General features: G+C 45.8%; 1 protein-coding gene across 6 annotated transcripts in view; it reads right to left on the minus strand.

Moving 5' to 3' along the window:
* Nucleotides 1–23,036, minus strand: part of ERI3 (ERI1 exoribonuclease family member 3) — a 131,748-nt gene extending 108,712 nt beyond the window's left edge. For 5 of the 6 annotated variants that reach the window (XR_003992513.1, XR_003992512.1, XM_030493875.1 and 2 more), the window contains exons 1-3: nt 22,950–23,031; nt 12,887–13,161; nt 414–530 (exon numbers count right to left, since the gene is read on the minus strand). Coding sequence is in view for 4 of the 6 variants with exons in the window: in XM_030493875.1 (XP_030349735.1) it covers nt 414–530; nt 12,887–13,138 (369 nt within the window). In the remaining 2 variants the exon portion in view is untranslated. Of the gene's footprint in view, nt 1–413; nt 531–12,886; nt 13,162–22,949 lie in introns of all 6 variants that reach the window. The other variant, XM_030493874.1, reaches the window with a different exon arrangement.
* Between the last annotated feature and the right edge of the window lie 642 nt (nt 23,037–23,678).

Below are 23,678 nucleotides of genomic sequence, written 5' to 3' on the forward strand. Positions count from 1 at the left end.
TTAGAGCCTCTGAACTGTACGACGTTTTCTTCCCTTTAACCATGCTCTCTTTGACCTTCTCCACCAAAGAGCAGCATGGCAAAAGTCATAAAGACCTCACAGAAAGGTGACAGGATTTTGAGCATCAGCTAACATGAGTGCTTTTATTTTGTGGTCACTCAGTTACATGTTCATTAGTTGTAAATAAAACTATCTTAGTTAGCAGATCATAGCTAGAGTTATTTATGAATCCAAACTGAGGTCTTTACAAGCTACTGCAATGACAAAAGATCATTTCCTTTGTCCTTAACTCAAGGCTGGCATGACACGCTGCCTTGCAGCCACACCATGAAGGGGCAACCCCAACCCCTGGTGCAATGGAAACCTGCTTCCCAGGGAGACTCTTGGAGCACCAGGGAACCTTTGCACTTTACCTCTGTACAGAAGGGCGTAAGCTGGGGATGCACCACAGGCTGAACATACATGTGAAAGGTGGATTCGATCTCCATCGTCCTGCCATTCAGCTTCAGGATAGGGAATTCGATGATTTCCTGAATAGGGCAAAAAGAAAAGCAGCTGTTCATTTAAAACAAACAAAAAATGAAGCTGGAAATGATCCTGTCTGGCAAGCTGGCTGTAAAAGGAGGGGCCTGACAGTCCCAAACAAAACCAAGCCCAACACAGAGCTCTGCAATACAAGCGGGAAAGTGGTGCCAGAGCACTGAACACATCCAATGCCAAGAGCACAGAGGATGGTGCAGCAAGGAGGTCTCTGTGCTCAGTGCTGCAACTGCACACATCACTGCCTAAGCCCAACCTAAGGAACATAGTCTTGCACCACTCACACACACTACCCAGGGAACACGGAGATGTATTTGCAATGGGCTCATGTCTATTTAGCAACAGGGGCTGTACATTCCCCAAGACCAGCCCCAGCCTCTCCACCTTGCCATCCCTTTAGAGGACACCACCAGATAGACAACAGGAGCTACTGCACGAAGCACCTCCTTCCCAGAAGAGGCTGAGGAGCACTGTTCTCCTTCAGCGGAGTGAGGAGAGGAGCTGGAAGCACTCCCCAATCCATCCCTATGGGATACAGCACAGTAGCAAGCCCTGCTTCATCTTCTTTGTAGCCAATTTATGCTGATAGGGAAATAAAAACGTTCCTTCATCAGAAGAATGTTCAATTATTTGAATAATCAGCAATCAAAAATTTACATGGACCTGTTAATAAAAAGTTTAAACAAATCCAGTTGCGATGGATTTCTCAATTATTAAAAAATATACATGAAATTAAAAAAGCCGACCACTGAATAAAAGCGATAAAATCCTTTGTGTTCACCCCCCTCCTTCTCCACTCCCTTTCCTCCTTCCAGTCTAATGTAAGAGCAGAAGTGACAATTTGTTTGGTGTCTTTAAAGAATAATTTGTCTATGTTATTTAATAGAGATCCATGGCACCAAGGTTCTGGAGTGCAAATGAGCCTGCTGAGTGATATCCATGCAACAAGCCTCTCAAATCACTTCTGGAGAGAAACAGAGAGAGGGAGAGAGAATAAAAAAAATATTGCTTTTTAATATTCAAAAACAGTTTGCAAAATTTAATCAAAGCAGAGCAAAAGCTAACATTTTTACCACTTTGACATTTTTATTAGCGCTTTCATAAATTTTTAAAACATGAATGGAATTAGTTTAACAACAACAAAAAAAAAAACCACAACTGCCTGAAAACATCTGGAAGAGACAAATAAGAAATAATAAAAAAAAAAAAAGAAAAAAAAAATTCAACTCCTGTGAGTAAAATTAGCATGTGGAAAATGCAGCCGCTGCGGAGGAACTAACACAGTTTTTGGACCCTGGCTGCAACCTTCATGACCCACAGGCGGAAATTATCCTGAGGTCGTCCATATGAGCTGGTGACATCACCTCGCTGGCAGGCAGAGGGAGGGCAAGAAGCTGGGTGGGTAAATGGAAACAACAAATAATTTCGATAGCTAGGAGAAACACCCAATTTCCACGGTGGACACAGCCCATGGCCACAGCAGAGCCGCTCTTCCCCCTTGGAGGAGCAGGCACATAGCCCACATCAGGGCACGTGGGGAGCACGTGCTGCTGGGATGGAAAGTTAGGGGGAAAAAGTGAAAATAAAACGAAGCATTGACAGTGCTGAAGTGCCCAGGTGTAGACATGGAGCAGTCAAGCTGCAGAGGACACAGGCTTAACCATTTCCCCACAGTCAGCTCTGCTATGCATGCAGAGGGTTAGATGCATCCTTCCCTACAGCCATACCACCCCACAAGGAGCAACCAAGTTTCCCCAGGAAAGACATGAAATCCAACCTGCGGGCTGGAAGAGGAGGACACAGAGGCAAAATATCTGAGCATCACTCAGGTTGCCTGTTGTGGTGCAGCCAAACTCACCGGCTTCAGCCCCCCAGGAGGACCCGTGGAAACATAAGAAACTCAATCTGAGCAAGAAATGTTGGACACAGCTGCTCCTCCCTTCAAAAGAGCTACCACAAATAGGCTCTGAAAGCAGCAAATTTCTGTTCAGAAGAAAACAGACTGCAAAGTTTGAAGCCAATGGACAGGATGTCACAACAGAGCCAGGCTTTACCCCAGGATAACACCACCCTATCCTTCAAACCAGGCTGGGGCAGCTCATTGCCCCTGAGGTCTGCATCCCACCCAGGGGGTGACCATGGAAGCGGGTAAGCCCACAGCAGGGAAAGAAGAGCATCCCCACTCCCAGAGAGGGACACGCACTGGCTGGATTTCACAGCAGGACTGCGTTGCAATGCCAAGATCAGTCCTAAGGGACCAGAAATATCCTCAGGGGCCATCAAGTGGCTGGATGCAAAGTGAGACTGAAAGACAGCTCTGCTGCTGATCTGATACACAAAGGCGTCGCTTGCCTTCCAGAACCAAAGGCAAAAAGCACTTCCAGGAGGGTTGTATTAAGACAAACTGAGGAAAAAAAAGAGCCATACTAAAAAAATGTGGAAAATTTAACAATATCCAGAATTACTGCAAGGTCTGTGGGAAGCACACGGCCAGGAGCAGGGGTGGAACCCCAGGAGCAACTTGAGTGCCTTGGGAGAAAGCGTAGCCACTCTTTTGGGCTTATTTGGTCAGTTTTTGAAGCAAGTGGTAAAGGACGTTTCCCAACAGGCTGTTTATCTGCACACTTCCTATAGCGGAGATTTTTCCAGTCTCTGGCAGTGTTTGCTCCACTGGTATCTAAGGCAACAGATACCAGCCCCATGAAATCAGCCCCACTCCTCTCTAACGACATTAGCCAGTCCTGCAATGAAATTTAACCTGTGACACTGCTGTACTTTTCATTTAAACTTTCATTTGGAGAGAAGCAGTGTTTGGAGACCCTGCAGTTTGTCCTGCTAATAAAGACAAGTGTTGGGACCTTTAAAGGTGCCATTCATCTTTTGCTTTTATTAAATTCAATTTTCTTAAGCCCATGATACATCATGAAATTAAGAGTTGACATTCCTGCAGAAACAAAAATATCTATCAAACATAAACAGAAGGGGGGGGGTGAAAGAGTCCTCTATTACCAAGAATTTATGGCTTCAAGTTGATCTGTTTCCACTTTTTTTCTCTCTCGTGTTTTTTTTCTTTTACAAGCATATGGTTTGTTTTAGATATCCAAAATGTTATTACAGATCTAGAATTTCATTAGTAATTATTATGAAACAGTGAGCACTTAGACACACACACACACAACCCCCCAGCAGACCGGGATGCAGGAAGGCAGCCGGGCACTCTCTCACGTTTCACAGCAGCCCTGCGAGCTAAACATGCTCAGCTCCATCAAGGACCACCACACTCAGCTCCATCAAGAACCTTCACTGCTTCTTCCCGAGTGGGAAAGGTGGAAGAGAGAGGCACCAGGGAATTAAAAAGAGATGCTCACTGACACTTCCTTCCTTTGTATTAGTCTCATCATCCATAAGCGCTATCTTGAGATCCTCACCCATTTCCACTTCCAACACTTGAGTACACGTTCCAACTTCAGCACTGATTTGTGCCAGCAGCATTTGGGGCTTCTAAGGGTTTATTTTTTTTAAATCCCCCACAGATTTTCCTTCTAGCACAACCAGAAGTTATGGATGTGCTGAAATAATGCTGAGAGTGTCCAGAGGATGCAAATAGCCACAAGCTACCAGAAGAACAAATGTACCCATTTGAATTTTGCGAGCACTGCAATTAGGTATTTTATTTAGCCCTGCAAAGTAACTTGAAAGGAAATCCAGGATTCAAACCACCAGCAATAAATAAGCAGCTTTTTATTTTCCTTTCATTGTCATGAAAAGTTGAACATGTTTTCTGTTGAGAAATTCTGCACGCGGCTCCCAATTACAGGCATTTGCATTTATATTGTTGGAACACAGAGCTTCTAAAATCAATATTAACACGCTTAAAGAAAAAGACATTGGCACCCTGTCCCTCCCCTCAGCTGCGCCCCCAAACACAGGAACAATAGGATCCTACAGAGCCGGAGGCTTAGACATATCCATTACCAGGTCCACTCTCTTTACAACAATCTTGCATTTATGATTTCATGGTACTTCAAGCAAATCTATGTGACAGCTTGCTCGGAATTTCTGCCTTTCTAAAAAAATAAAATAAATAAATGTTCCTCCCAAAAAAGATGTTCCAGGTGGAAGCCTCCTATGAAACCTGGCTGTCGCAGGCCAGTGGACAGGGTGGCAGCAGGAGGGTGCAGGGTCACTGTGGAATGGCAAGGCGCTTCCTTTTAAGAAGGACTTGAAATACTCGTAAGGGCATGTGAAAGCAGTGCTATAAACCCACCCTTTCCTTATCCAACCATCCTAAATGAAACTCCCCTCCCTTTAACAGCAGAGCAGGGATGCACACATTCAGCTGTATTGATCTTCTTGCTAATAAAAGAAATGAACAAGCACACAACTATACTCGCTAAATAATTTCCTGTAACAGACAGATCTCTGGAGTTCAGTGAAGAAAGCACCTGAAGTTACACTAATTCCCACAGAGGAATCTTTTTGTTTATGCTTTTGGATCTAGAGCACACAACATCATTAGATGAAAAGAACACAGTGCCCAGCAAGAACTTCTTGGCTTTCAAAACCTTTTAATCCAGAAGTCCACAAATGAAGTGGACAGGGCCCACTTCAGAACATCCAGTTACATATATTTGAGGAAGACCGTGTGGCCTATTCAGTTCAAAAACTACCAGAGAATAATTTACCCCTTAGTCCCACCCCCATGTGCAGAAGTTTAATAAACACAAGAATAAAAGATGCCCATAAAAATCAGAGCTGACCGTTCAAAAAGTAATAAAAACAAGCAGAGACCGTTGAGAGAAAGGGATTTTTTCTGATAGTGAAAAGCATAAAACATCCTACCAAAGGACCCCTTTACACCTTCGAAAAAGGTAAGGGCGGAAGAGGTAAAAGAGTCTCCATGGAGGGACACAGCCTCAGCACCAGCTCATTTTGTTTAGGGATGCTTCTTTCCCCTGTCCTCTTTAAAGCAAAAAAAAAAGTCATTTTATGCACAAGGAGCTTATTTCTTAAACAAACACTCGTGGTTTTGATTTACACCACGGGCTGCTCCTAAATAATTTATGGCGGGTTAAATTTATTGCACAGCCCTGGCCGGCTGCAAATTCGAATTGCCAAATAATTAGATTTTAGGGCAATGCTTATAAATTATCTGCCGATTTGTCCGGACTTGTTTGTCAGTTGCTTTGTGCTTCGGGTCATCTTTGGCATTTCGCTGTTTGTGTTTTAATTGCTGATTTACACTTTGACAGATGAGAGTTGATGCCTCCAAGATCGGGGAGGGGGCGGGGGGTTGAAGAGCAGGAAGAATCAGAGCTTTTAAAGCCTTGTGATTTTCCTTTTTTTCCATGGCAATTAAAATCGAAAAGGGACATGGTAAGGACAGCAGTGGCCTAACAGATCTGCCTCCCCAGTTTCCATCCTCTGCCTTAATTATTATTCTAACTAAAGCTGTTTCCAAGTGAGCAGCCTTGCACTGGCACTCAAGGGCAGTAACCAAGATGACCTCATAGGTCTTTTCCCCACCTCTAAATTTTTATTAAACTAACCAAAACAAGTACATAAAGGCAACACCTCCGCAGTGGGGGACAGCAGGACTTCTGCTGAATCAGGGCTATCCTGACTTTCCAAAGGATGCCTATCTACACACACAGCGTGAAGGCTCTCAGCGCTCCTGTCCTGAGTAAGTTACTCAGTGTACTGATTAACCTTGTCAAAAGGTCTCTGGGGAAGCAGCTGATCTCCAAATTTCATTTTCCATCACTACCTAGCTTAAAGTACACATATGCTTGCAACCAACATTTAAAAAACTCTTATATCCCAGAAAAGCATGAAGGGAAATACAAATCAAAATCAAAACACATGAGAACTAGCAGGAATACAGGAAGATCATGAAACACTGGGATAAGATGATGTGAAGACAAATTCTGCTGCCCGGTCATTGACTATCCAAGGTGTCTTCCTCCCCCAGCTCTTAGGTGAACCTCAGTGCTTACCCCCAGCACTCACACTGGAGCTCAATGTCAAAGGCTGGATTTCCTGAAAGATAAATTTGGAGTTGCATTTTGGTTTCTGTGCTGGCATCAAACCTGGCTTTTATTTCCAGGTGCATCCTTACAACTGCGAGGGTGAGGGAACATTTCTCTTTCTTTAATAGAAGCTGAAATTCACATCTAATCACATGCCTCCAGGAGCTTGAGCTTTAAAAGAGAGTCCATGCACCTGCCTGAGGGCAGCATCACCTCCCCCTAAATAATTTCTGACTTTGTCTAGGCTGTTTTTACCGACTCCAATAAGAGAGACTCACACACTCCTCAGGCACTCTATCCTCTTGTTTCATTAGTCTTACCACTGGAAAGTTTTTCCTAATGTCTAATCACAATTTCCCTTGCTGCTGTTTAAATTCAAGACTGCTCTTCTACCCACAGCAGATACAGACCAGAACATTGCCTTTTGCATTTTTGCAATGCAAGACCTCATCATAAAATCATAGAATCAGCTAGGTTTGATAAGACTTTTAAGATCATCAAGACCAACCATTACCCCAGGAAAATACAGACCCCTCTCATCACTGCGCAGAACACAACCCCAATGCTATCCAGCCTGCACTCACAGTTGTATTTTGCAGACCTCTGGTTACACTCACTGTTTCTCTTTTGCATCCTTTTAAAATAGCCTGAAGGGTTTTTTTAAGTATGGAATCCAAAGTGAAGCACTTCCGCAACCGAGGTCCCTTCTTACAGAGCCAAGAAAAGAACGATCCGTATGTCTCACAAATGACATTTCATCCCTAAACTTATCATTGTGGTCTTTGGAACTCCTTTCATACCTGCCATTGTATCTGAAATCTTGACAGATGTCTCACAACCCTTGGCCTGCCATCCTGAATAAAACCTTTGGTAGTCATATGCTCCCAGGCTGGTTCCTGCCTCTCACCATCAGCATCATCTCGCCTTGCCAAAACCCACAAAGCTATTTTGATTTTTCCAACAGCACCCAGACACCAAGAATAAGGCAGAACCTCCCTCCTCTTTCCACACCTGGGATGAGAAATATAGACTAAACCATCAACACTTCAACTTGTTTCTTCAAGCACTACTGACATATACTTAACCACCCAGAAAATCTCCAACGACACAGCCAACAAAAATTTAAGCTTGACAGTTTGGGGGAAGTTTAGTACTCAAATCAGGTTAAAAACAGCACACACACATTTCCAAATGTTACCTTTCCACTGCAAGATGACAACTACACTATATCCTTTTTCACGTCCGCTCCTTTTTACCGCAGGCAACCAGCCTGTGCAGAATTATCAAATCATTTCAAGACCCAACCTCTTCACCTGATATCGAGCAGCACCAAATGATCAATGTTGCCAGCAACACTAAAACATCTGGGATGGGTAGAAAGGGCATGCTACTGCATGTAAATGAACACCCAGGGTTTTACAGACATCACAAACAGCTGCTGGTGACAGCGCATTTCTGCCTGGCAGACAGGAACTAAATAACATAACCAAGAGCTATTTTGCCAGCTAACAAGTGCACAGACCAACAAAGACAACACGGGGATGGTTGCAGCGCCAGCTTGGCACAAAGGGGAAGAAAAGCACAAGACTTAGGCATGCTCCGTGCCTTTCTCACCAAAAGAGCTGAGCTGCACTTTATCAGGAAGGTTTTGTTCAAAACTAAGCAAAGACCACCTTAACTCAGCAAAGACCATTCCCCTGCAACCACAGCAGCCTGAAAAGCAGCGTCCCTGTGCAGCACTAGATACATGCCACACCATGGAATAATACTGCCTGGTTTTAAAGCATCATGCTGGGGAGGATGCAAAATACCCCTCCTGCCGCAGAGGCTGGGAAAGAGCCGCAGGCACACACTGATCATCAGCAACCACACAGGGCAGGATAAGCACAGCGAACATACAAACCTGTGGCACCCGTTCTCTTCCCTTCAGAAACGCACGTGGCGTGAACATTTCCAGCAGCACACGTTACCTTTAGCAGCAGCTTTACAGAGAGGCGAACAAACCTTTAAACATGACACAGCGGACTTGCACGTTCCTGAGCTAGCCTGGGTCTTTTCTTTTCGGGGTGACTGCCGCTCAACTACTTTCTGCTGTAACAACAAGTCTACTTAACTTTGCAACTTGTCACCTAAACGATGCGTAATGTTTGCACAGCTAAGGATACAGTGTTCAAACAGCACAGGTGGGGAATTGCACGCCGGGATGCATAACTGATGCGGGGTCTCCGCACGCTGCAAGGGAAAGGGCAACATGACTGATGGCTTTAAAGTAGTCATCTCATTGGCCTGTCAATAACCAGCTGAAAGCTAAGCAGGTTGGGTCAGGTTAGGACTGCAGCAATTGGCCACCTGAGTGTCTTGGTATTTTAGGCTTGTTGCTATAATAATGCTGGGTTTACATCTTTAAATAAGAAATTGCTTTGAATCTTTTTTTTTTTCATACATCAGACGTCTTGCCTGGTGGTCTCCTGGCTGGGCTCTCCAGGAGACTTGGGTTCAGTAACTTGGGTTCAGTTCATGTTCTCTAGCTCATGGGGTTTTAAATAAATACAGCTAATTCTGGTGCCTGAAGCCATAACCCGCCCTGTCAGATTCATATGGGTCACAGCAAGGTTGTCGCCACTTACTGGGAGAGAGAGGGAGATCTCCAAGGCAAAATGACTGCCACGGAGAATGCAGCTTGAGGGTTACACCACACCTGGTGCCTCAAACTCTGCAGAAGCCTCTCCAAAACACTGGTCTTCTCTCTACATCTTTTAAAATAAAGACATTATTCTCCATATTAATCAAAACAAGATTTCACAACAGCCCAACAGAATCGCAATGAAGCACGTGACACACGCAAAATATGATTAAAAAAGAACAGCATCTCTTTAATTTCAGATGCATCTTGTAGGATGTTGAGCTATGGATATTCATGTGCTCTTAGCAAGATTTTTAACTGTTTAGAGGAATTAGCTACAAGGCCTCAAAAAGTTTTTTTGAAAGATTGTTCAAAAAATTAACATGAACAGAAAAACCCATCTGAAGCAGCTTTTACAATAACTGTTTCCTCCCACTCTAGAACTTAAAGCATTCCAACATAAGAAGAATGGCATAACAACAGCCACAATTGGTAAGGAGATGATAAATATATATATTATTTTCTCACTTTTAGTAAAAAGAAAGACTTGACGTCACTGTGTTACGTGCAGTTTTAACGGCATTCCTCTTGAAACAACATTGTAAGAAGCTGAATGAGAACTAGGTATTTAGAACTACACCCAAGCCTAAGCTGCATGAAGACAGGTAATTGCAGATTAATATTCCACTGTAATACTTATGCACAAGAGTGCAGAGTTAAAGTTGCCATGGGAAACAAGCCTGCATTTCTTCTACTTTTCAGCAATTCACAATCATCCTTAATAAAGGTTTTGGCAGGTGATTTCTAATGCACTCAGCTTAACAGCCACACGAAAACCATGCAAGAAGAAAGCTGCTACAGGGGGATGTCTAGATAGAACAGGCAGGCACATCTCCATTATCCGCCTCTGGGTAGGATTTTGACAGTCTCCGTTACTTGTGTTACTTGTGAGCCACCTTCTGCATTCCCATCCTGGCAGAGGATTGCTGTAATACAGGCTCCACAGAGCACTGCTTGAGAAATACGCAGAAGATACCTTGCAGCCTGCTTCCCAGCAGTCCCTCCATAACCTTCTCTCAAAGCAGGTTTGTGATTTCAGGGACATATTCCTCCTAGGAAGTCCTTTGAGCCTAGGCTACGGCTCCCAAGGCAGTTTGCCTATCCCACATCTACTCGCCCTGAGCAGGGAGCTCAGCAGGGACTGCACATCTGTTGCTATGGCCTAAATTTGGTGGAAATCAACATCCACACCCATTACAAGGTCAGTCTATAAATCACAGCATCTCAGGAGCAGAGACACATCACTCAGTTGTCCCTGCCATGGGAACAAGACCATGGGTAAACCAGTATGGGCAGTGAGAGGCAGTGATCATGGCTTCCCGGGGGAACATCACTGCCCTTGACTCTCCTTGATCCCCATTACAGGCACCACACCACGAGACCTTCAGTAGAGATTGGGCAGTGTGAAAGGGAATGGAAATAAAGGAGTCATCGGGGCTCCCGAATGAGCACCTCCCCAGGGATAAAGCCAGCGAGCAGAAAAGCACAAGTAAATACAGTGGAAGGGGAAGCAGATGTGGCAGTTGCACACCTTGGTGTAGATAAAAAGATAGCTCTTCCAGTAGTTTCTGGTAAGAAGACAGAATATTTTGAAAAGCAGTTAGTGAGAAATGTGAAGTTTGCTGCATGTTGACAAGTGCACTCTGTAAGACTTTTAGGCTGAAGTGGCTAAGTTTAGCTATGCCTACCCCTTTAATGTAACCTGGATCACAGCCTAGCTCTGTATATGCAGCCTCCTTGTCAAATCCCAATGCATTTGAATTTCATTGATCTAGACTTCTATTTAGCAGGTATTGAAACAAAAGCAGAAAAAGGATCAGGACCATGGTGAAGATCAGCACTTGATCATTCCTAGGTAGGTCCCAGGTGTGTCCTCAGACCAAACCTCCAAAACCTGTCTGCCACTGCCCCAGTGAAAGAACCTGCCACTAAAACCCTGCACAAAATATCACTGAAATACATGGCACAGTTTGCTCACGATGACATACCGCCCAGCAGTGAAGAGAACAAAAGCCATGGTGGTCAGCAAAAAGGTAAGATGTAGTCAGGGGCATCAACTAAAGCCTCATTTTGTGAAGTTGCCCAATTCTGGCAGGCATCTTCAGCCTTTGCAGCTACATTCCCATGCAGCAAGAGCCATTTCTTTATTTGTCAAACTAATTTGCTGGTGAGGATGTGAAGGACTGACAACCCTTTCCACACATGATGTGATACAGACAGGCACTAAACACAGCAGACTAGAAAAACAACACTGAAGAGCATCTCCACCTTAAAGGTGCTATCTCACCAACAAAATATATAGCAGATCTGCATTGGCCCAGACCATTACTTTCCCTGGCAAGGACTTGGGGACAAAGCTCCTTAAAACAGTAGTAATCATATTCCACTCATGCTCCTTTTTACTGCTAGCTGTAAACTACCTCCACATGCATCATGGTTTTGCATCAAAATGTGCACAGACCAAGCCCATATCCAAAGGGACAAGGTAGATCCAATTTACAGCTTTGACAGGTCCGTGCACCCGAGGCAGAGCATGCAGGAAATAGCCTGACATCTCACTTGGAGAGCAGTTAAGACCTTGCTAGCAGAACTGGATGCACAACCACAACAGCCTCCCACAAAGACCCAGCAAAAGAGCAGGGAATTTGCTGCCCATTTTTCAAGACACACAAGAGGCAGGTGGCACTCACCAGGGCCCTACTGGGGATGAGAGGAGTCAAGTCTGATCCTGACTTGCAGCGTCCCTTGGACAAGCCCAAGGGAAACCAGAGATATGAACACATTCTATTGAGTCACTTTAGTATGAGATACCACACTGAAAACCACTCAGATTTTAGTGTATACAAGGCAAACTGCTTGGCAGATGAGGATGCGAAATCCAAATTCAGTTTAGACTCATAAATTCTGTTTGTTACCAACCAAATATTAGTTGTTTAGGGTTTGGGGTTTTTTTTTCCCCTTTTTAGCAGTTTTCTAATTTAAATGGAAAACCTAGGCCCATCCTGCTGACAACTGAAACTATATTTACTAATATGCTGTACTGTACTTTATCTGGATCTTTCTATGTCTCAAGTGGTAAGTCACTGCAAAATCTCTCTGAAGCTGAGCTCTTGTCTCATTACAATCCAGAGTTAACACCCAGGCAAGAGAATCGAAGCAAAATCAGACAGCTCCAAAATATTGTTCTTCTCTACTTAGAAACACCATTATGTTGCACATATTCATACCATTCCAGCTATTCTTGTCCTAAAGCTTTTGGCTACCAACAGCCTTTTTTCTTGCAGAATCAAACAAGGTTGCCATGAGTACACTACTAACGCAGGTTCCCAGCCAAAAAATTTTTACTCTCCCCCTCTTTCAGGCAGATGACAAGCACACATGACTTAAGAGATGGTTTCAGTTACATGTGAGTTGTCACTTCCTCAATGGGAAACAGGCTCCTTCATTTCATTCCCACTAAGTGGTCTTAGTTACCTGAGAGAGCAGGTAATTGGCAAGAGCCCTGGAGGACCAGCAACAGAAAGGTGGGACAAACCAGAGAAAACGAGTGATCCAGCCCTGTGCTTTTTCCTTCCACCTCTCGGAACAGCAGCAGCAATTTGCAAGAGGATAATTAACAGGATTGACTATTTACCTGAGGATGAATCTGTGGTTTATCACATGTAGCCTCAAAATCCAGCACTAAGAAGTAGTGATATCTCTGTGGAGGGAAGGATGACATTGCTGCCATGGAAGCTCCAAAGCCGTGGGACGCCAGTTTCCTGCTTACGATGGAGCTGTACTCTTTGAGAACACCAGCTGGGAGGAGGGAGCACACAGCTTGTCTTGCCCTTGGAAGTAAGTTTTGGGGAAACTTTGCTGCTCCAGTATGGAGGAGTGCTATCATTGAACATCCAGAGGCATCTGAAACTGAAAAGAGACTCATGTTACTCATGCGGACATACATCTCATCTCTGCTAGCATCCCTCCACTGTCCTCCTCTGACAGGGATTTCCTCTGTGCTTCCTGGTGGAAGTACCAGCAACGGAAACCTGAAATAACACAGAAACCTGCTCTAAGCACAACAGATGCCATTTGGACTGAGCTCAAGGTGTTCAGAATTACAGGCAACTGGAAGTTAACCACTGCAACAGCTCTAAATTAAGAACTATGAGAGACACAACAGTCATGGCTCCAGGCACCAGATTGCACCCCCTTGCTGAACCTTATCACAGCAGAACACAACACAAACCACATAAACCACAGAAAATCTGTTCTAAACCCCACTGAAACAGATGATCTCCACAGGTCCCTTCCAACCCCAACCATTCTGTGAAATTTCTGAGGAGGCCTTTCATTTTTTCATATACTTCTGATATGTGGTAGGAATTAAATACAGCGATACATATATCAACGCTACAATCCATCCAAACAGCTTGGCCCTGAAACACCTGTTTAGTTGCACCAAAGCCTCCCACTTCCATTACAAATCCATGCATCTGGTGGCTGGAAGGCTCCTCCCCAGGTGAAATTCTCATTTGCTCTGTGTATGAGGTCTCTCAGAGATGTGACTCTAGTGCTACACTCAATTTCTTACTTCAGGTAGCTCTCAGAGGATACTGGTTCAACAAACCCACACCCAGGGTCTTCAGGAACTCTAACATACAAGCAGGACTCCATAGGTTACAAGCTCCCTCCCAAAGAAACACCTCACCCGGCCATCACCTTCTGATGCTTCTACTTAACAATTGCTATGTAATAAATTACGTTATCCATGTGAGCCTACCTGGATTCCCCCTCGCTTTTTCTTTTAAAACATTCCAGGAAAAACTCAAGAGGACTGTCACTGCCCAAGGCAGATCAGCCTCAGGGCTGTTAATAGATTTATCGGGATGAGAGTTCAAGCCCAACTCATGGAGGTGTTACATAGCTGGGTACAGTGACTGACAGCAAAACAGGTAAACTGCAACAATCCAGTCTTCTTGAACAAGGATAGGAGCACCCCCTCTAACTGTGTGTGTGTGTGTATACATATATACACGCACCTTGCTACACAGAGATTTAAATCCATCCCTCCACCCTCATGGTTGGTCCTGCTGCTCAAGGCTCTGGGCAACACCTTCATCCCACCACGTGCCACCCACCCGCATGGTTTCTGAGCCCTCCCTCTGCCTGCACTCGCTTTTGGCACTACTGCGAAGGGCTGGAAGTGCCTGCTACGAGAGACGGAGCCGAAACGGGCAAGGCAAAACAGAGGACTCATCATTGCCCGTGAACAAAGTGGCTGTTTGCACAAAAGACAGCGTTTGCTCTCTCCCATCCGTTAGTCCGTCAGGTAAATAATGCACGTGCCAAAACACACACTTAATGAGGTAAATAATATGCCTTGAATAACGGCTAAATCTGTATTTACCTGCAAGACCAGAGAAACTCGGAAGGACCAGATTAGGAGATAATTGCGGCTGAGCACGCTGTGTGCCTCGAGTAAACACGCGTTTGGTAACCTTCCCTTTCCAAGGTTTTGAGTGAAAGGCAAAAATCAAAGGAGCTGAGATGTTTCAGACTGAGCCAGTGCCTGCACTGCCAATTCCATGCGTAAACGCATCCCCACCTTGTGGTTTTCACATTCTGGGGCGTGTTTGTTTTATTAAAGCAGTGTGCCAGGCAGCAGGTACCTGGAAAACTGAAAACTCAAGATACAAAACCATAATGAAGAGCCCAACATCATCTTTATCCTAAAGGGGCTCAGTTCTACTTACTGCTTTTCCATCTACAGCTTTTACTGTCATTAATAAAGGCATTACAGCCCAAATAGAAGTTATATTCATTTCTAACTTGTTCCAGATGATATACATACTTTATCAGATAAGAGATATTTAAGATATATGTGCTTTAAATCTTCAACCTACCAGCTATGAATCTGAAGGCACATTACAGCAAACATAGTATCTCAGAACAAAGCAGCTTGTAAGTTAGTTGCAGTAAAACCTGGTCTTTAGCCTACTGCATAAAGTAAAACACACAGTTGGAGTGGGGGAGGCAGGCAGGCTCCAACCCCTATATCAAACACAGGCAATAAAACATATATAATCCACCCACGTGCAGCAACATCAGTACCTCTCTGATTTATCTTAACCGGCAAGACCAGGGCATCAGACATGAACCCCACAAATCTTCGGGCTGGTCCACACCGTGCACAGTAGTGCAGAGGATCCTGAGCCACGGAGCCACACAGCAAAGGTAAACCAGCCATCTGGGCAGGATTCAGGCACGTCACCATGCAGACACGGCAGCACCACTCCAGACCCCGGCAGGTCTGTGTCCCACAGGTACCGTGGGACATCAGCACAGGGAATAACAACCAGTATGTAGCACCTGTTTACATTACAGTCTCTGCAGGTGGTCTGTATCTAACGACAGGATCAGGGTCTCCATACTAAAATCAGCCTCCCTCTCTATTCTCCCGTGTAGCAGAGGGAGCAATGCTCTAAACAAAGGTGCACGAGTGGGGTATTGCATGCTGATTCCCCTACACAGATGGCATACAAATAAGGGCAACCCCACTGCAAACTCTGCACCTTCAGCCAAATGAAGTTTTAACTGCATGTTTACCCAGACACTGCTCTAGGTGCCCTGGGAAGACCTCACATCATCTTCTTTGGCAAGGTCAGAGCATGAGATAGCTGGTGAGCAAACAGACTTTATTAGAAGTCATGTAAAGCATTTATAACGGCTATGACAATGCAAAGCACTAGTAATTATCCTGTATTTTTTTTCCAACAGACAACAATGCAAGCAATGCAGCTTCAAAAATCAGAAACCCAGCTCTATCCATATAAATCCACATGTTCAGTGATTCCATTTCCAAGCCTATGTAAAACACCACATACATATTTCTTACGCAGACAGGATCAGATTATAATCTCAGACAGGGCAAGCTGTCACATCTGGCATTCAGCACTACTAGGTTAATATTTCATGTCACACAGCTCTGATTCCTTACACAGATACATATGAAACGTAACGGGACCACAAACTGAGGCTGGACCTCAGGAATTATTTTGACAGATTGTACACAGACCTAGGAAAATGTGACAGCACTTTACATTTGCAACACCCAATAACATGGGAAACGGCCACGTGTGGTGGGGTTCAGCTGGAAGATAAAGTTTGTGTTATGTGCTATATAGCAGCATGTGCCACACGTGACACCATCTCATCAACAACTGTCTTTAAAAGTCATTATTAAAAACATCTGATCTGGACATCAGTTACCTGCAGGTAAGAGGACAAGCTCGGGCTGACCACAGCTCTTGCTTGTTTAGTGGTCCAAGAACATGATACTAAATCACGACAGTTTTGACTACGAGCGAGTGAGGAAAGCCAAGAGAGGCAAATGCCAGCTGCAGCCACCGGCTTCCCATGGGCTTCCCACCGAGTAGGAAGTAGAGAATCTGCATCGGTGGCCACCATGCTCCAAGCTTCCCACTGGGGAAGCTGCTTAGGGGCAACCACAAGCAGCAAGGAACTCCTGCCATGTGAAGAACACTGGTGACAAAAGCCAGCAGGGCACTGCATGCGTTCTCTCCTACCTGCAGGACAGCCCCAGAGCCAGAGATGTGCACCATGTGCAGAGGATTCAAATTCATCAATGGACAGATGAATGAGCCTATGAACTTCAGCTAATGGGCTCTTTGCACGTAACATAATATTTACCTTTTACAACCACATCTAATTAAAGTATATGGCAGCAAGAGAAGGCATGACTTTAACAGCTTGCCTTTAACCCCAAAATGCTCCCCTGCACTGTCCAGTTTGATAAGCTGATAAGGGAGGAGGCAAGAAAACAAACACTTAAGTTCAGGTTGGAAGAGCGACCCAAGAAATTATGTTTTATGAGAGCCTCCATTTACACATTAATTACTTTGTTATAGCAATATGGCCCCTCCAACATACTCAAAACCAAAAAACCCCACACTAATCTAAATGACAAGACAAACTAAAGTTAAAAAATAAAAGCAAGCAAGCTTTGGGAGTTTCATGCTTCATTTTATTCCCTGTGCAAAGCCTGGGTAGGGGCAGCTGTGACTCCTGGTCTCCTACAGACAACTGAACTTAAGGCTAGAGCAGCCAAAACCAATCCAAAATATAAGTCAGGTTTCTCTTACTTTATTAAATTATAGGGTCTTGTTTTATTAAATTATAAAGAGTAAAAAGATAGGGTAATAAAGATGCTTTTTGTAGAACAAAACTGCATACATTTAGGAACACCTGGAACAGAGTATAACAAACTTCCATTTTGGTAGCTGTTCAAATGCATACTCAGAGGTCAAATGTGAGCCCATATTTCAGTTGTGTGAAGATCTAACTGAAGAACAATAGAGATAACTCCATAGATTTTTTTAAAAATCAACCTTAAGCTAAACCCAAGTGTTTTATTATGTGAACAACAGTCCAAAAATGACAGCGCCTGGCCTGCCTGCAAGGCAGGAAACAAGAGACTATGAACAAAAGCAGCTTATCCACTCTCATGATCCAAACTTGGAAAAAAACCAACAAAACAAAGCCAGAAAAAATACATAAAGTAAAACAAACAACAAAACACAAAGCTTTCAGAACCATTTTAATAATGTCACATAGTTTTAGACAGGTAAATTTGCTTCTTTACTTCGTTAACCTCATGGTATCATTCCTTGAACATGAATCCAGTACACTTCATGGTTGCACTTCCTTCACTTTCGGCTGGGTTTGTCTCTGGCACTGCTAGACAACCAAGCCTGTGTTTTGGAAAATTCATAACATACTTTTCCCAAGCATTGCCACAGGATGCCTATATGCTGTCCCATCATTACTCAGCTCGGATACAACTTGGCAGCAATCATTTTGTTTTTACAGCACTCCACAATCGCACCCAGCCTCTTCTCACTACAGATGAAGAGGTCCCTGTTCTCAAGAACTTACAGTCTAAAATTAGATGCAATACAACAAGTGAGGGTAAGAGCAGAGAAGGATGAGGGTTACAGGAGCAAAGTCAGGCAACCACTCATCTGGGAGGTATTTGCATCTCAGTAGTTCAATTAAAAAACCCCAATTCACTCTATATAGGCACCAGCTTCCCTCTATATTGGCCATTATGGAGGACATAAGTGAACACGGAAAGGGTTGAGTAAAGGATGGAGGGCACTCTTGGATTAAGGAAGGTCTCTCCCGTTCTTGAGCTCATTCTTCCCGCTGCATTCCTTGGCTGATATGTCATAGGCATCACCAGATATGTCAGCTATGTCACAGCACCAGAATCTCTTCCATTGTGACACCACAGACGCAATGGCTTGTGAGATCACAATGAGCGAAGAAAGCGCTGATTAGTTAGGGAAGCACTTCCTGGAGCTAGTGCACCCTATGAGGCTGGGAAACAAACACATCTCAGTTCACTTGACAACACAGTGAAACACACATGAGACTTCCACACTTGAACTCATCCAAACAGACCAACCAGAAGCTGTCCCAAAGATGCACGGTACAATTCCACTCCAATTTTATTAGGCCACCTCTGCCAGGCAACCCATTTTTTGTGACTGGTCTCCTAAGACAGGTTCTGCTGCGTATTTTTAAACCATCTCCAAGAGTAACTGTGGATAGGCAAATGGGTCTAAGCTGGAGTCTGAAGAAGTTCCACGCAGTAAAGGACTGGTCACTTAGAGGAAATGTAGAGGAAGGAAACAACAAAAATTAAAACAAGGAAGCAACAACAGAGATGTGTATGGAAAAAGAAAAGCTGCAGTGGAAGAGCAGATTTGGTATTAAGGAAAAGAACATTTGCAGAGGATCAGACCAAGAATCCTTTAGTCCAGTCTCCTGCCTCTGCATGGGAGCCATAAGAAAATGCTCCAGGGTGAAGCTATACAAAAGGGGGTTAACCACGACAATAGTTCTGGGAAACCAAAAGGAGGCAGGCCTGGCCTTCCCTCTCCATCTTACTCTCCTGCTGATTACTTTACACCAGCTCCTGAGCTTGTCTGGCCCCTCTCTGAGACGATTCAACCTCAGGAACCTATAAAAGGACTAATGGAGCCAGAATAAAACACAATTAAAACAAGATAGTTTCCTGCTGGTTTAGTGGGATGAATCAGCTCAGGGACAGGCTGGGTGAGTGCCAAAGCTCAAAGGAGAGGATGGGCTCACACTGCCAGAAGTGGGAGGAAGATGAACCATTGGGAGCTGTTGGTTGGCTCAGCCATTCACCAAGGCGCATACTCAGAACAGGACTGACACGTGGGATGGTATGGCACTTTGCAGGAAATGGAGAAGGTATCTGAGCTCTAGCAGCATGAACACATAAAACTCGAAGCCAAGAAGCCCACTGGACCATCCTGCCTGAACCTCACATAATGCTGGCCATAAAGTTTCCACTTCATCACTCCTGAATTGAGCCCAAAGGCTTGAACACCTTTCAGGAAAAGTTTCTGGCCTTGAATTGCAGCAGCAAGCATGGAGGCTCCCCACTACCTTCAGACAGCTCGTTCCAATGGTCAATCCATTCGCTGTCAAAAAATAACACATCTCAGTTTTCATTCAAACTTTCCCAGCTCCAGTCTTTGAAGCAAGTTCTGAAATTTACGGCATTTCGGTGCTCTCAATCCACAGCAGAGCTCCCAGTGCCAGAAGTAAGAGATTTGTAGCTACTACGCTTCTAGTCAGTAAAAGCTACTATTACATATTGGCCTAATTTAGTGGAAAGGAGACATAGCAGGCCACCCTTTGTTTAATGGAATCTAGCACGCATAATTACTTGATTTTCACACACATGAATGCCATAGTTGTCCAAACCACTTCTATAGCCGAACACCTTCGTTATCTGAAGAATGAACTTGAAGGGTAATGCATGAGAGTGCCAAATGAATCTCAGTCCGGATTCGGGGAGACACCACTTGCATTGCTCAACACATTGGTCACTTTTGATCTTCACAAATGAACTCCAGAAATGTTAAAAGAAAGTCTGTACTCTGCCAAAGCTCTGTCCTGGTAGACAGGCAAATGCTCCAAGCAGAGTAGCAACTACAATGGCGCATGGTTTCCAGACAACCCCGTCTCAGTGAGCCTGGAAAACCAGCCAGGGAAGATGTTGAGCCTAATATTCAACCACAGAAAGAATATAACAACTGTAAAAAATGCAGTTGAATTAAAAAAAACAACTTTTTTGGGGGGTGGGTCAGAGTAAAGTATCTGCACAATGTATCTGGAGAGAATACAACTTCTCAATCAGCATTTGGCCAGCACAGGTAACTTCTCTTAGGGGAGAGGAAAGTTGCCAAATGGTATCTAGCAGCAACAGCCAGCACCTCTGCTCTAGATTACACTTCGAGAGTCACAGCTTGTCCTTTTCTCCCCTCACTCCCCTGTTTGCCATTGTACCATGCTGGTATGTTAGCTCAGCAGTCCCAGAGTAAAACACTCAGGATGATCATTTCTAGCAAAAACGCATGCTTCAGATCCAAGGACACACTTGTGATAAATGCATAGTTGTTTAATAGCCTTGAGTGTTCTCCTATAAACACAGCCACAAGGCCAGTCCTATCCATACTGTCCACCTGAACTGCACTCTACAGTCTGGTGGCCCTCGACTGGAGGTGGCTGCTGGATCGATACAGGGGCAGTCAAGTGCAAAAGCTTCACACATTTCAGCCTCATCCAAAATTTAAGGGGGAAAAAAAACAAAATAAGAAAAGAAAATAAAATGAAGGCCTACCAAAGTTAACAGAGCCAAAACAAGATAAGCACTGAAACAGCTGTGATCAGGCCTCCTAAAGGAATCAAACTGAAGTTGGGTATCTCTCAACTGCAGGGCAGACACTTCAGCTCATATCAGTGTATACTCAATCCAAGGACTTCTTTATTTAGCAGCAAGCACATAAGCATTTTCTTTTTAATGCTTTAATGGGTTTCTCCTTTGGGATTTTGGTAACACTCAAATCTGTCTGGCTATATGTCTGGCTATACGCACTAACTTAAAAAAAACCCCAAAACCCACCCCCAACCCCCCAAACACATCATTCATATAGAGAAACCCAAAGTTTGAGACGAACAAGAACCGTGAAAGGGCCACTCTTTGAAACAAGACAAGCATTAAATTAACACACTATAAATGAACATGAAAATCCAGTTGCAAAGGCCAGAATTCAGTACTTGAAAAAAAGAACCAAAACCATCTGAAATCAAATTTCCCGAGCCCACACACTGAAAAGTAACCAACTGGACTTCTAACACATCACTTCAGAATAATTCATTCTTGGAAACACATTCAGTTCAAACATCAACTTTTAACATGAAGTGATACGAGATGCTACAAGGCTGCAAGCAGCAACTAAAAGATAAAAAAAATTCCAGTTACCATCAAAAAAATGAAATATATAAAATCCTCAAACAACTAACAGCACCTGATGGGACATGTGCCATTGAGATGTACCTGCCCAGTGCCCTGCGCACCTCATCCTTCCCAATGCACAGTGCAAGCATTAACCTGTTAGAAAATCTGCTGGTCCTTTGCATCGCAGCTGAAAGAATGTAAAGAGTTTGGACTAAGCAGGAGCTGTCAATCCGCCCACTTCTGAACCCAAAAGCTCAATAAGGAAAGCAGACAAGTAAAGAAATAGTAAAACAAATGCCAGACTTATTAGCAAACAGGCCAGCAATGATCATGTAAAACCACCAGACACAGGACTTGTGAAAGACAGAACGTGAGGAGTAAATGACAACACCTTTTCATACATCTCAGCTTAGAAGAGACACCTGTAACAGCACAGCAGCTTAGAAGAAACACCTGTAACAGTATAGCAGCAAGAAAAGAAGGAATTCCTACTGCCAGTCAGAAAACAAGTAAATAGATCCTGCACTTCTAAGCCTTCTCAAGTTTACTCCAGTCTCAAGATCCAAGACAGGTGACAAGTTCAATCTCACAGCATAAAAAAAATAGAAGGGAAAAAGAAAACCCCAACCAAACCAAACTCCCCCATCACTTCCATCTAGGAACCTCCACATCCTAAAGGAACATGAAAGTCCCCATTGCTGCTGCCTCTTGCTCCCTCTGCGCACACCCGCCAGGCACATAGCGGGCTCTCCCTTCCTCCTGCCCCAACAGCAACGGATCCCGCTCGGCCTGGGACCCGGGGGGCCGCCGCCACCCTCGACACTTCCCCCGAAGTACAGCCGGGAGAGCGGAGGCCCCGGCAGCCCCGCGCTCCGGCGCAGCGGACCCGGGGCTCGGCGTCGAGCGGACGAAGCGCCACCACGCCCGCCCGCCGCCGCCCCGCGCCCTCCCCTCGAGCCGGGGCCGCCCCCCCCGGCCTCCCCACACCCCCGGCGCCTCCCCGGCCCGGCCCGCAGCCCGGCTCACCGCCCCGCACCCCCGGCCGCGGGCCGCCGCCCCGGCGCAGGCCCCGACACCGCGGAGCGAGGCGGGGGGGGAGGCCAGGCCGCGCCCCCCTCATTTCCCCCCCCCCCGCTCCGGGCCAGGCCTCCACCCCCCGCCCCGGGCCACGGCGGCCCCACGCCTCCGCCAGGCCTGCCGGGCCCCCGCGCCGGCCGGGCCCCGCCGCGGCCGTGCCTCCGCCCGCTGCCCGGCGGCGCCGTTCCCCCCCCCGCGGCGGGGGCCGCCCCGGGCCGGCCCTGCCCCCCCGCCCCGCACACACTCCGCACCACGAGTCCCCAACACCGCCACTCACCTCCGCGCACTCTGACCCCCGACCCCGCTCTGAGCGGCAGCGCCGCCGGCCAACCGCAGCGCCGCCTGCCGCCGCCAGGGGCGGGGCTTCCTCTCCGCCTCGCCCCCTGGCGCAGGCGCACGCCGCTCGCCGCCGCGCGGGGCACGCTGGGGTTTGTAGTTCCGCGCTGCCGCACCGCCCCCTCGCCCTACCCCGCCGCGTGGCCGCGCCTCGACGCCGCCGCCGCGCCGGGTCCGCGGTGCCCGGCCCGCTGAGTGCGCACCGGCCGCCCCCTTCGCATCGGCGGCGGCGGGGCAAGACCCCATTCCCTTTGCTGAGTGCTGCGGCCACCGGGAGGGGGGGGTGTCATCAGGGCTCACGGCATTGCTTCGTTCCGGGTCAGGTCGATGCTGCCGGTGCTGATAACTCTGTTGGTCTAAATGGTGCCCGGGTAGGGCTGCACAAGTCATCACAGCTGGTGCTGGCCACTGTTTCCTGCCTTCATTTGATTAAGTCAAAGCCAGGTCCCTCAGCAAGCCTGGGGCTGTCTTTTCTCCCCTTAACTTGGACATCAGTCATCGGCTTCCAGTGCTTTTGTGTTCATGCAGAACATGATCTTAAACTGATCCTAAACCAGCGTCTAGACCTTGCCCAGTCTCCACTAGACACCCCCAAGCTGTGTGGTCTCTTCCCCACACGCATGGCTGGCACCCTCAGCCAGGACGCTTACACCTCACCTGCAATGACACC

Source organism: Strigops habroptila, chromosome 8, assembly GCF_004027225.2.
Source record: "Strigops habroptila isolate Jane chromosome 8, bStrHab1.2.pri, whole genome shotgun sequence".
Taxonomy (NCBI): Eukaryota; Metazoa; Chordata; class Aves; order Psittaciformes; family Psittacidae; genus Strigops; species Strigops habroptila.